Source organism: Austrofundulus limnaeus, unplaced genomic scaffold (assembly GCF_001266775.1).
Source record: "Austrofundulus limnaeus strain Quisiro unplaced genomic scaffold, Austrofundulus_limnaeus-1.0 Scaffold82, whole genome shotgun sequence".
NCBI classification, from domain to species: domain Eukaryota; kingdom Metazoa; phylum Chordata; class Actinopteri; order Cyprinodontiformes; family Rivulidae; genus Austrofundulus; species Austrofundulus limnaeus.
Window position 1 is genome coordinate 1557641 of NW_013952484.1, and position 13573 is coordinate 1571213.

General features: G+C 38.9%; 1 protein-coding gene across 1 annotated transcript in view; it reads right to left on the reverse strand.

Moving 5' to 3' along the window:
- utrn (utrophin) overlaps positions 1-13573 on the reverse strand; it is a gene marked incomplete in the record, with an annotated part of 237438 nt that overhangs the window by 66921 nt on the left and 156944 nt on the right. The window contains 5 exon segments of the mRNA XM_014011589.1: positions 446-506; positions 1449-1527; positions 7932-8078; positions 9361-9632; positions 12233-12362. Coding sequence (XP_013867043.1) covers positions 446-506; positions 1449-1527; positions 7932-8078; positions 9361-9632; positions 12233-12362 — 689 coding nt within the window.

Below are 13573 nucleotides of genomic sequence, written 5' to 3' on the forward strand. Positions count from 1 at the left end.
GTGTGCACGTCTACGTGTACGAGCGCGAAATTTCACATGCACTATTTTCGCCGGTCGCTTAGCTGGAGGAGGGCAAGCGATTGTTGCCTCACCGCACAGGCTCCATAGGAAATGAATGGAGAGCGAGCGACGTCGCCTCCCGTGTGTCGAACCCTTCAGACAACCTCTGTAAAAAAAATTCTTAAAAAGCAACATGAAAATAAAAACTCATAACCTGTTTTCTTACAGAAAATCGAGCCCCTTTCACTTTTAAACCATGCCTGAGACCCATTTTATTTATTTTAATAAAGGACAACATGTAATGCAAAATGATATAGAAGCCATAAATATTAAAGGTTTCTAATGCATTAAAAAACACATTTGACAAGGCCACTCACCCATACATACCAGTCACACATACAGACGTGCACACGTTTTAAACATGCACACGTTTCTCGTTACTTACTTGATGTAATAGGGAACCTTATTCTGAGAAACTGCACGTTGCCAGGGGAGCTGTACAGATGCTGCAAGAGCAAGAGACAAATAATTCAGAAAAAAACACTCCAACTGATGAACCATTTTTATAAACACTTTTCTAAACCATTTGCTGCTTGAAGCTCGACTTGAAATAAGTCCGACATCTTCCTTTTTCATAAAACGATCTAAACAAATGCTCAAATCGTCTGCAGTAAAATGGTAATAATCAAGTAGTTCTTCAGAGCAATAAGCAGCAAAATGTGCGATTTGTCTCTCTAGCACTTCCCCTCCTCCCTGACACAACTCTACGCTCAGATAGAGAGATGAAAAGACAGTAAGAGAACGAGATTAAGAGGGATTGGGAGATGTACGAGATGGATCGGACGCGATAAGAACGCAGTATTTTATTGATCCCCGAGGGAATATTAAGCTACTAGTGTAATGGGAGTGAGTTCGTGATGGAGGAGATAGTGCCACGGCATCACAAAGATGAAAGAAGAGTAGTATTATTGTCTGGTCTCAGCTCTCAGCAGCGCTTGCTTAGTAAATTCACGTCTGTCGTTGGCGCAGCATGGCGACGGAACAGCTGCTCTGAATCGCRCATCCATCATTTTGTCTTCGTGTCTGACGGCCAGCAGAGTGCATCAGGTGGAGCGGGAGGGGCGCTGAGGGCTGGATGATTGTAAAAGTGAGGGAAATGAAGAAAGACAGAKAGGAAAAGGCCTGCTTAACGCGTCTGATTCTTGTCTTTAACTTTCTCCGTTCGGCTAATGACCGCTCCAACGGGGGAGCGACAGGAGGGAGTCAGTAAAACTGTAATTAAGCCTCACATTATTTAGGAGTGAAGTGCCTCGTCTGCAGGCTGCGCATGAGCGTGCACATATCTGACGAATGTGTGATGAGATGAGAGGGAGGATGTGAAACTGTGTAACTGAGTGGAAACGATCCGAAGTGCGTCCCCCCCTCTCTGTGATGGTAATTGTACTCACTGGAGAGGAAATGTTGGGAAGAGGGGCCGAAGTCTCTGTGCGCCTCCTGAAGAAGTTTGAGTCGGTCCTCAACTGCTACCTGCAAGACGAGCACACAGACAGAAGAGGACAGTGAGCCGGGAGAGAGCCATCGCAGAAACACAACGATACAGTGGCTGAACTCCACGTCATGGTTGGGACAAACTCAATTTTCAGAGTAATTAGAAAAGAAATGGCTTTTCAGCACAAGTCAAAAAACTTTCCTCCAATACAAGCCTAAGTTGAGTATGAGGAAGGCAGGAAATCAAAAGATCTTGTATCTTTTACCTGCTCCTTTTCAAGCAAATAATGTAAAAAGGACCTGCCTAGAATGGGTTATTAGTTCAAGAAAAATTTGATGGTTTGTTTTAATTTTACTTTTTTATTTTGTTTTGTTGCGTAAAGATTATTATTGATAAGTTTATTCAATGGAGAAAAGGCATAGATATTATAAGATTTTTTTCTTTTTTCTGCTGCCTTTCATTTCCTTTTATTAGTTTTTTTGTATTTATTTTATTTTGTTTTGTATTTTATTTAGTTTTTTATTTTTATTTTATTTTTAATGACATGAAATGAATAAATGAAAAAAATACAAGCCTATATCTTTACACTAACTACATGCATATGCACAAATCCCCAATCAAGGGGACGTTGAACCCCCGCTTGCATTCACTACATTCACATAACACAACATGGGTCCGGTGATGGGGCACATGACCCTCTATGAACAATAGAGCCAATCAAGTTAGTCCATGGCCCTATTTTGCATGTGACTAACCTGTTTGTCCATGTAGAGGCAGTGCTTATAAGGCTGAGTTCACCTGAAACTCAGACTGAAGAAGTTTCTTGGAGGAGAGATGAAACGTTTCACTAAAGAAGAAACCATCCAGAGGACCTACTTATTTTTTTTCTTTCTGATATATGCACAAAGTTTGAAACGCATTGTTTATATGGGCACAGAATTAAACTAGATACTTCGCAACAATGCACCAGAACTCCGAACTTGTTTTGGGTGGGGGGTCTGGGGTGGTAGAGGGGCTCATTGGTGGGCCTGATGGATAGCCATACATCAGAGGGAACCAACAAAAAAATGTCTGAATCTCCTACGTTCAATAGTTTTTGAGTTATAAGCCTTTTTGTATGTCCAGACACCCACTTTTTAGATGGAGCCCCCTCCTCAAACGTGGGGTCTATCATAAAACCGTTGGCTGGTGCAGTGTAGGTCGAACACATCTACCTTCCTGCCAGATTTCAYGTTGATCGGTGCAGCTGTTTCCGTGATACGGTTGACCAAAAATCACSAAGTTTCTAACAGAAATGTACCGATAAACAATCAATTTTACTTCCTCCGCAAATTAGCATCTAGCCAGGCGGAAATAGGTCAGGTTGACATCGGGCGCATAGTCGGGTCAGTTTTCCACAACCAGAATAATGATCAGAATAGGTGTTTACATGCAAACTGCTCAGATTATCAATCATTATGAACCACCCCTCTCATTCAGATTACAAGTTCTTTCAGATCAAGCTGAATCGGATTGGGGCGTTTTAATGACACGTTTTTATTCAAATTGGCCATTTATTCCAAGGACTTATGTCCACGTAAACATAGCTACTGATATAAACTCAAGGGATAGTTTACATCTTTATGTATTWGGTTCTGTGAAAAGGTTTAAATTTCCTTACATTTTGTGCTAGGTACAGATAACTGTTTCACAGATTAACAAGTTAACGATTAATCCAACTGAAGAAAAGACCAAAACAAATAGCTGATATCACGAAAAAAAAACTTAATTTAGGAAAATTAACCTTCACATCTCCATCATTTTTGATTACAAGCTTCAAATTGAATCCCTGGGTTATTTGTGTGCAACAAAAGTTAGCTATCTGTAGCACTTTGAGGCTCTTTTAGGAGGAATTTAATTTCTGACAGAATAATTGAACTAAAATATCTGTCCAATAGAGTTTGCATGAACTACTATGACTACTAATGAACCCTGATGCTTCACAGTGTCTGTCAAAACTTATATAGAAATGGTTTCCTTCTTTAGAAAAGTTATACCTGATGAATGATTGTTTTGTCATCATACCAACATTTGCTCCTTTGAAAAGCCGTGTATCATCCCAGCCAGCACATCTGTGCCCTGCTGTACATGTCCGTCTGTTTGCTTTATTACATCTGCTTTGACTGACAGCACAGTGTTGGTCATCTATAACACTGGGGCTTGCACCTTCCTGCAGCTACTTTGGGGGATGATGACAGCCAGATCAGACACGTCCACACAGAGGTCCCAGTAATGGGCACAGAAAGGACAGTAGCTCTGTCTCTTTTTTTTTTTTTTGGCCACTAATGACTTCCGTGCCCACAACACCACAGCAAGACAGATGGTGACCGCCTGCATATGAACGAAAACCATCAGACAAGGCTTATTTGAGAAGCCGCTGCCTTCCTGCAGGCTGAAACAAAGGGGAGCAGACRGAAAAGAAGCAAAGCAGTGAAAAGCCGCCATTCTCTGACTCAGTGTTTGAGTTATGATCACACTAATGGCAAAAAAGACCATTAATGGGAGTCTGTAGCGCACATGGGACACATCAGAGGGCCACAATTTACCCCCGCTCGACAGACTTCCCCTGCAGCATTGACATGTCTAAAAAAACGGAAGAACACGAGGTTTCTTCCAGTCTCTTTTCCTCAGCACAATAACTAACTTATTTTGATGCACTTTTCTGTAATGAGGTTCAACTCKTTCATCTAAAATGAGACTGTTGTGGGCATTGGTGCCTTTGAAATCACAGTTCACAGTTTCCTTGTAATATAAAGGAACATTGCTTCTTCAAATGAGCACCAATGGTATCACAACAGCATTCTAAATAAACCTACTTATGTGGCACAAATAAAAAGAGTTGCCATTTTTTCCAAACTATTCGTCACACTTTTTTTTCACAGTTTGGCTGGTCCTGCAACTTATACTCCAGAGCGACTTATATATATGTGTGTTTTTTCCTCTTCGTGATGGTTTTGATCAATGCGTTCAATTCATACTAACTGAACCAATGAGTAAACATTACCATCTGCAACCGTGAGAGGGCGCTTTTTGTGACAACAACGGTTTATGTTGTTTCTATTATCTACCGGTTTAAAAAAAATAGCAATAAGTAAATATGGAGTGAATGAGAAGCTTGTGAGGGAGTGGTGAAAAGCAGAGGTTCCTCTTGTTGCAGAAAGCTAATCGCGTCATGTGGAACATGATTGGTGAACTTGCTGGTAACGTGCTTGTTGGAATACACTGGGCCCGGCTGGTTGGGTTTGCATTGGCAGGGATGAAAATATTTCAAATGTGTAAATCTTTCAATTTATTTGTGACACAACAATAATGGACTACACCAAACTGGAAGGAGAAATACCAAAGACTGTATCGGACCCTCCAGCAGTATGATGCTAATGAACAACACAAAGGACGRTAAGCTAATGGTAGCTAATGTTAGCTTATTGTTGGTACTGTAACTTGCCTTTTAGTTGCTTGCTGTAGATGTTGTTTAGTTAAACTCGTGAAAAATGAAAACATAAAACACACGTTACAAATAGGGGTGCAACGATACAGAAAATTCACGATTCAGTTCGGTTCGATACTTTAGTCTCATGGTTCAAGATTTTGTCGATACAAAGAAGAGAAATGTCCATGCCTTTTTTAACTTGTAATTTGTTTAAATTAATTCTGAACATTTGTTTGTATCAAAAGTACAGTTTTAAAATTAAATGTTGCTGAAACAGCAAGTTTCTCAGTGGATCTGCGCTCAAAAATGCAGCCTAGGTGGAGTAGTCGAACACAGATCCACTGATCCTTCAACATAGAGCATCTTCAGAAGACGTTGATAAAGCAAATTTTAAAAAGCTGTATTGTTCAATACAAGTGTGTATTGAACCTAAAGCACTGTTCGATACGGTTCAATACGGGTACATGTATTGTTGCACCCCTAGTTGCAAAGGATTAACATGAAGTTACTCTCATCTGTCATCAGTCTGTTATTCCAGATTCAATGTGATTTTTAGTCAGGTGTGGTTTATACTCCAAAGCGACTTATAGTCCAGGAAATACGATTTGACAGATCTGATACACACAAATAAATTAATTGTTTTTTGATCAGAGGGAGAACACGGTATAAGATCTAAGCTTTAAGGTTAAACTGATCCCCTAAAAAATATCTGATACTGACAACACCACGCTGCTCATTTATGCAAAAACTATTTGGATTTCACTCCCTTGTTCACAACAAACTGCCTCTCTTCGTTCTCTTCCCTTCTCTTCTCCTGCGATGACAAGTAAAAGATGTGGATTTTCCTCCAGGGCTAAACCCGTTCCACTCAGTGGGTTCCACGGCGGATCAGACCAACACCAGCGAGCTTGTAGAGAGGAGCTAAGTGTGAGAGAGGTTTGCTGCGAGAACGGCATCCACTGATGTGTAGTGACAACGTGTTGCATTAAACACGGAGCTGCACTCAAATCAAACAGGCACRCCAACACAGGGAGGTCACTCTGTCTCCAAAGTTTATTTAATGACTCAAAGTCAAATCCTCTCAAAGCTCGRTGCGGAGAAGAACACGAAATGTAAACAGGCAGAAGGATAATGAGAGAACAGGAGGAAAGGCAATCAAAAATGTTGACAGGATACTGAAATAAAAAAAAACTCATGATAAGCAACTTTAGTAGATAGTGAAAAATGGTTTGTAGCTACTGCGTATTCAAGCCTCCTGTCTATTAATTACCTCCGTCAAGGAAGGAAGGAAGGAAGGAAGGAAGGAAGGAAGGAAGGAAGGTCTGTCTGTCTGTCTGTCTGTCTGTCTGTCTGTCTGTCTGTCTGTCTGTCTGTCTGTCTGTCATTCTGTCTGTGGACAACATTACTCAAAAACTTGTGGACAGATTGTCATGACATTTTTTATCACATGCGGGCACTGGGCCAAGGAACACACCTTTAAATTTCGGTGATGTTCTGGATCACGATGGGGATACAGGAATTTTTTTTTCTTCTAACACTCTGAGATCGGCAAAGCTGTGATGCTTTCACAGGGCTTCTGTAAAAATACAGTGAGCTGGATAGGACAGCACAGACTTCAAACTTTATAAAAGTAATGTTAAAACCACTTTTAATGATAAATAATTTTTGCCATAATATGCGCATTTACAGAACGTTTTGTGACCAGGAAGTGCGTTGACTGCACCACGAAACCTATTTTTCCCCATTTTCTCAAACACACCACATTTCCAAAACAACCAATCAAAACAGTTTCTCTCTACTAGGCTTGTAAACAGAGAGCTGCCGGAGAGTCAAACCATTACAAACTCATACAAGGGGATAAAACAGACGTTTTACATGGTGAAATGTGACTGATGAAAACTTAGGAGCTTAATCCGACACCAGTTTGAYGATGAATAACGTYRGGTGACGAGTCTGACTTTTTTTTTTCACATTGGACTCCACCGAGACRAAATYCCGYGCATACTGCCTGCTTAAATGTTCGCTACRTCAMAACTTATTWGGCAAATGTGTTTCCATCKCTGCTTTTGYGCATTAACTCTTMCAGGATGGGGGAAATTGGTCTTGGCGGAGGTTTGCACTCTCCGAGTGCTTCTAGTTTAAGTCTATTTTAAGCATAAAAATATCATTTACATTCTAAACTAACATTTGCACATTTAACACAGTTATTGCACTTTATTTATTAGATAAACTCCACAGGTAGTCACAAATTATTTTAAATGCCAATACTTTYTTATTTTTTATTTTGTTTTGGCTTGCTCTGCAAATAATCTGAATAAGAGCCGAGTWGTCAGATCTCACGACAAAACCAAGACCAAGGAGAATTCTTTCGCATAAAATCAGAATATAAGTAGCTGCTGCCAAACACAATGGTTACATGATTCTACCTAGAACAAGATTCCATCTTTTACTTTCTTTGCCTGTTTTTGAGCCACGATTTGTCCTCCAAACCCTCAGCGTTTTTAGTGAAGTAGCTGCAGGAACAGAGCTGATTTGTCTCCCTGCCTGTCTGTGTGGCAGGAGAGGGGCAGAGTGAGGAAAATTGGGAGAAATCATGCATACTGCAGGAGGTCAGACCAAGCAGTTTATGCTTTATTAGCCAAGCAAAATGCTTWTTTAAAGCAAACCCAAAAAGGCAACATTTTAGCCATAAAAATGTCACCCACCTCTGCTGAAACGAGATATGAAAATAAAAACAATAAATACATAAAGCTGTTCATTGGGCTTCTTGTTGTGATGCTGAGTTATTCTTGACATCTTATTGTGGTAAAAAACAGTGTAGTGTTTCTTTTTTAAACTTTTGGCCTATTTGAGTTTTCCTGTTTGTTTTTTTCTCCTTCTTTCCCATCATCATCGCTTTATCTAAAGCAGTTTTTTCAGGCTCCTCCATGAATCGTTAAATTAAATTTTGACAAATCGAAACACTGAAACTACCTGCAGGTTCTTCCATCTCATGTTGAGTTGGTCCAGTTGTCTGGAGGCAGTAGATGACAGCTGGATGTCCAGCGGCGTCAGCTCAGCAGCTAGCTCGTCGACGACCCGAACTTCCTGACGAAGAGGAGTGATCTCCTCCCTGAACGCCTGCACAGAAAAACAGATGCAAAAAATTATTTGAATTTATTCTGTAAACAGTAAATGTGTTAAAAAGAGAAATGAGTGCCGATGGTTTAAAATTAAAATGTTTGAAGAAGCTGAAACTGATCTGTTAAAGCTAAAAAAAAAAGGGCAGAACACTAGCTAGAGGCAAAAAGCTAAGCACAAGCGAAAAGTATCAAAATGTAAGCTAAAAACAACAAAACACAACCTTAAAAATAAAAGTAGCAAAAGGGTAGATAAAAACTAAAAATAGCAAAATGGTAGCAAAAAGGATCAAAAACTTGTATAAAAACTAAAAATTTACAAAAGCTAAAGAAGCAAAAGCTGAAAGTAGYAACAGGTTGGCTAAAAATATCAAAAATCTAGATAAAAGCTAAAACTAGCTAAATGAAAGCTAAATACATAAAACCTTAGCTAAAGATAAAAGTCTAGTAAAGTAGCAAAATGTAGCATAAGGACAGCTAAAAGTAGCAAAAGGCTAGCTAAAACATAAAAGTAGCAATAGGCTAACAATTAGCTAAAAGTACRTAAAGGTTGATTTGAGGAAATCTCAGTACATCTTTATGGGGGAAATATTTTAAAGAAAAAAATAAAAGGAAATCCAAAAGACATCACACTCATCTCCTGAATGAGCTGCACATTTTTCAAGCAGCTAAATTCMAAAAACAGGRAAACAGCAGTGTGAAAGCTGAATGGGTGTAATTAATATTTGTAAATTGTGCTGCGTGTTAGAAAAATATATGAGTGTCCCGGCTGTCAGGAAGTCTATTAATWGTCTCTTTAATATGAAGTGGCCCCTGACTGACAGGGAAATAAATCTGAGTGAATGAAGTGTCCGCAGCACAGAGACACAGGAACGCGACACTTGTGCATCCACGTGCAACCTGAGTTATGATGATTTTCTGCACCATTCATTTCCCACTGTCATCTGTCATCCTGTTAGTTTTCTGCTCACTAACTCAATGAGCGGTTTCTCGGCCAGCCTCTTTGACAGAAAACAAAAATGTTGTTGAATGTGGTGAGCGCTACAGAATAATGCACAGAATCAGCAAACCAAAGACTTCTTCAAACGGAGACGAATAAATACAGAGAGGAGCGGCGAATGTGTCACGGATGCACAACTTTTGATCAGAACGCTGCTGAATTATTTACGCGACTCATCTACAATTCGTTCCAAAAGTTTTAGCTCAATTTTAGAAACAATAAAATAAATAAATAAATGAAAAAAACCTTGCCTTTTGATCTGAAACAAACTGCTTTGACTCACTGTTGTTTTCTCGATGTGGTCCTGGAGGGAGTCGATCAGCAGATCACCGACCGGCTGCCAGGAAGCCGTGACTTCCTCCGCCCGAGTCAGCTGCAGGTCGAGCTGGTCCATTGAGCTCTGCACGTCCTGGAGGCGCTCCAAGGCTCGCTCCACCTGACTCTGCCAGCCGCCCACGTGGCCCCTCAGACGCTCCCACCGCTCCTTCACCTCGCCCGTCTGTCTGCGGATGGCTCGGGCCAACGCTCGGGCCTTCTCCTCCGGGCTGAGATCTCCTGGAAAACGGAAACGATTTCAGAACGGTTATTTTTGTTTGATGTAAGCCTACTTACTCTACTTCTGTCGGATAATGAGGACATCTTCAGGAACTGTGTCAGCCTCTTCAATGTTTGTTTTAAACGTTCCTCTTCTGAAAACAATCTGCTCCCTGTAATAAGGAACTAAAAAAAATTCTATTATTTTCTTTCTTGCACATTAATTTAAACCAGACCTCATATTTAAAGCCCAAACAAAGCTAATTAAAAATGCTGCTTTTTGAAACGTTGTTCTTTTAGAAAATAGAAATCTGCTTCAAATGTCCAACTTTGTCAGATGAAATATATCGAATTTCTTGTCAAAGAAAATTAATTAAAAAAATCTTTGTCTTTGGTTTACAACTGTAAATGTATTTTTAAAAAGAGCTTTTAATTTAAACCCTGTAAAGCTTAAATTAGCTTAAATCAAGCAGGGTTTCAATTTTTTATCAGTGTTTTTCAAAGTGGCAGGGCAACAGGGGGCGCTAGAGGGGGCCTCGGAAAGCTGGAGGGAAGATAAGAAAAACATACAAAAATACTTTTTTATCCAATAATGTGTTTTTTTTTAATGTTTTAAGTCATTATCATCTGTTTTTCAATCACTGTTTTAAAATATAATTTATAATCTTATATTGAAATGTTATTTAGGAGATCTTAAGAGGTTTAATTTCTTTTTGTCGTAAAGTTGATTTTCAGTGAGAATATAACATGTTAGAACAATTCTTCTACAAAACAAATATAATAATTATGGAATATTGAATAAATGAATAAAAAACATTCTAAACGTTTATGTTTTTTTTTTTTTTTTACATATTTTGTAGCCTTTTATGTTGGTTTGCGAGGGGGTTCCCAGGCCAGGTTTGAGATTTCCTGTACATCACTTTTAGCTCTAACTCCTCAGATAACAGCAGCTAAATGTCAAGTCTTCAAATCAGCACTACATGAACTACCAGGTGGTAAAACAGTGACTAATGTCTCTTTTTTACTAATACAGTCATTGCATAGTAACATTTAAGCTGATATTAGGCAGAGAGGCTTAACTCCTCGAGGGAGAAACAGTAAGAAGCGGTAAAATAAAAAAAGAAAAAGGAAACATTATAGAGGACGGTGCAGGAWGCAGGCATGACAAAAGTGGCCAGCAGAAAGGAAAACCTGAGGCGAGGYGGTGAAGGTGAGTGGACGGGGTAATTGCTAAAGATCAGAGGACGCCACCAGAGAGAGTGAAGCAGATAGAGGAGATAACGGCTCCCTTTATACCATTTTAACTGCAGAGAAAGATGAGCAGCTTTTATGAGATCCAAGGTCTCATCTCTTGTGTAGCGACTGAAAAACCATCTTCACCTGTTGCACCTCGGTAATCTCTCTCTTCTTCCTCGGCCGCCTCGATACAGTCTGACTAACGGGAGGCGCATCCTGCATCTTTTACAACCTGTTTTTTASCAGTGAGTCAAATTATTTCAACAGATGATTCAGAATTTAGTGATTTCAGGCCACTTAAACTAAAACTCAATAAAAACATTTCTGTTCAAGTGAAAGAGTTTTTTTGGGAAACCTGTACTGAAAGTTTTATTTTTTGTTCTGGTTTAGTTTCAAAAACTGAAGAGTTGCTTTAAAAATTCTGATTGGCAGATAAAGGAAGCAGATGTCAACATTAACAGCTGAATCAATCAAAATTAATAGGATTAAAACAGTTTGATACTGAAGAAGTTGGTTGATGATTTTCTTTTCATAAAACATAATTGTTTGGCTTGAATAAAATATATATATATTTTTTCTAACTTTGGAAAATCTAGTGCTATTAAAAATAATATGCCAAAGAGAATTCTTGCTTTAAAAACTAATTTCTGGGCTACAGGGTTGCATCAGCTGATTAACTCATTAAGTATATACAGGTACGACCCACTGCTGGTTTCCTGCTAATTAAATCTGGTCTATCTGTAAGAAAATTTAGTGTTCATGAACAGAAATCGAGACGAAAACCACATAAATGATGAATAGATTAAAGTGTGAAGAGATTAGACCATACAACTCCAGATCTGGCACGAGCGAGCTGTTTATTCCTCCCAGCTGGAGTCTGTAACAGCAACGCTGAAAACAAACCCGAAGTTCTGGTCTTTTATACATACATGGTTCTTCGGTGCCTGGCGCACCCACTACAGGCCTACGGCTGCATCGCAGGCCACTTGAACAAACATTACCTTCCCTTATGAATTGATAACGGTTTTTCTATGTGTTGTTGGTGGTTCGGGCAAGTATCTAAACTATTTTAATCAAGACATAACAATCGTCAAAAAATAGATCATAAAAGTCAATACTTAAAAGGGAAACTAAGAAAATGGTGTAGTGCTTTTAACATCAGTATCTAACCGATAAATTCCTTCATATCTATAAGCAAAATGAAACAAAAAAAAAACTAAGGAAGCCCTTTTAAATAAAAAGTGAAAATGAAGTGAAATAATAAAAWAGGTAAATTTCTTTGTTATGAAAGCTTAGGATTAATATGGCTCAGTGACGATAAACAAATACTTCAGGAGTTTTCACATCTTCAAGGACACAAATGTTTTTAGAATAATGTTACAAACCAGTCTTTGGCTGCAGGTTCTTCCGTGGTTCTCCAGGACCCTCAATGGGTTGGTCAGCGAGGAACGTCCTGGCCTGGTCCAAGGTGCTGATCACCAAATGCTCCCGCTCCTTCAGTTCTGAGTTCAGTACCTGCAAAAAAAAAAAAAAAAAAAAAAACACAAAACGATGAACTAGAGATACCTTAACACTCATCACATTATTTTTATTATAATATACAATAATCATATCTGTTATTATAAAGATTATTGCAAATACAAATATGTGTGCCACCCAAACGGTTCATTACTGGAGGGCAAAAAGACAGATCTTACTTATTTCTATATTTTTCTTTAAAGTAAGACGAGAAAAGACCAGATTTGTCTCACATCTCATGACTGCACCTCCACAGAAATGTGAAGTAAAATTGTATTTATTTAGCGCCTTTCACAGAAATAAATTCACAAGGTGCTGTACAGTTAAGAACACACATTCAAGAAGACACACATGACAAACATGGGGGAACAGGTGAACAGGTCATGCAGCAACAGACAGTTGTGCTACCTTTAACTAATCTGCTAATCCTGCTTTGTTCTTCTAACACTTATAACCAGCTCACACTCAATATTTATAACAAAAACACTCAAATCTGGTGTTTACGCTCAATTTATGGAGATAAAATACTCCAAGTTAATAAAAGTGTTTCCTTGCCCTTTATTTGCTTTTTAAGCGAAAAAGAGCAGAAAAATAGCAGATATATCAGGAGCTCTGAGTGGAAACTAAAATAAAATCAAAACAATTGTCAAAATTTTGTGCAAATTTACTAATTATGACTCGTTGAACAATTCAAAGCTGTAAAGATGTCACAACCCGCAACTTCCACATATTTTGCTCATCCTCTGACACAAAAACCCAGAGGGATCCACATGTTTACAATCCTACCTCTAATCCATTATACGGTGGCTGTTAGTTAAAGTTCACAAATCAGTTTGAAAAATTAAAGCCCGTGGCAAGAAGTAGATTTTAACATGATGCACAACAAGCAGCAAATCCATACAAAGGAAGCGGGCGGGCCATATTATGGTCTGTTTATTCATGTTTTAATATAACTGTGACCCCTACAGGACTACGCTGCCTATCGGAGTGTGTGATTGTTTTGTGAAGAAGCTGTGTACTTTACGTTGCTGTGAGGCAAGTTGATGAAATGGGATGATTCTCCTTTAATAAAGCTGCAACACTTATCAGTAAAGCAGGAGAAGCTGAAGTGGGTTACATTCAAATACACAACACTGACCAGCCAAAGGGCTAACTGTGCTGCCTTCACTGGAATAAAATATATAAAACATCTAAAGAGTTGTGGGAAT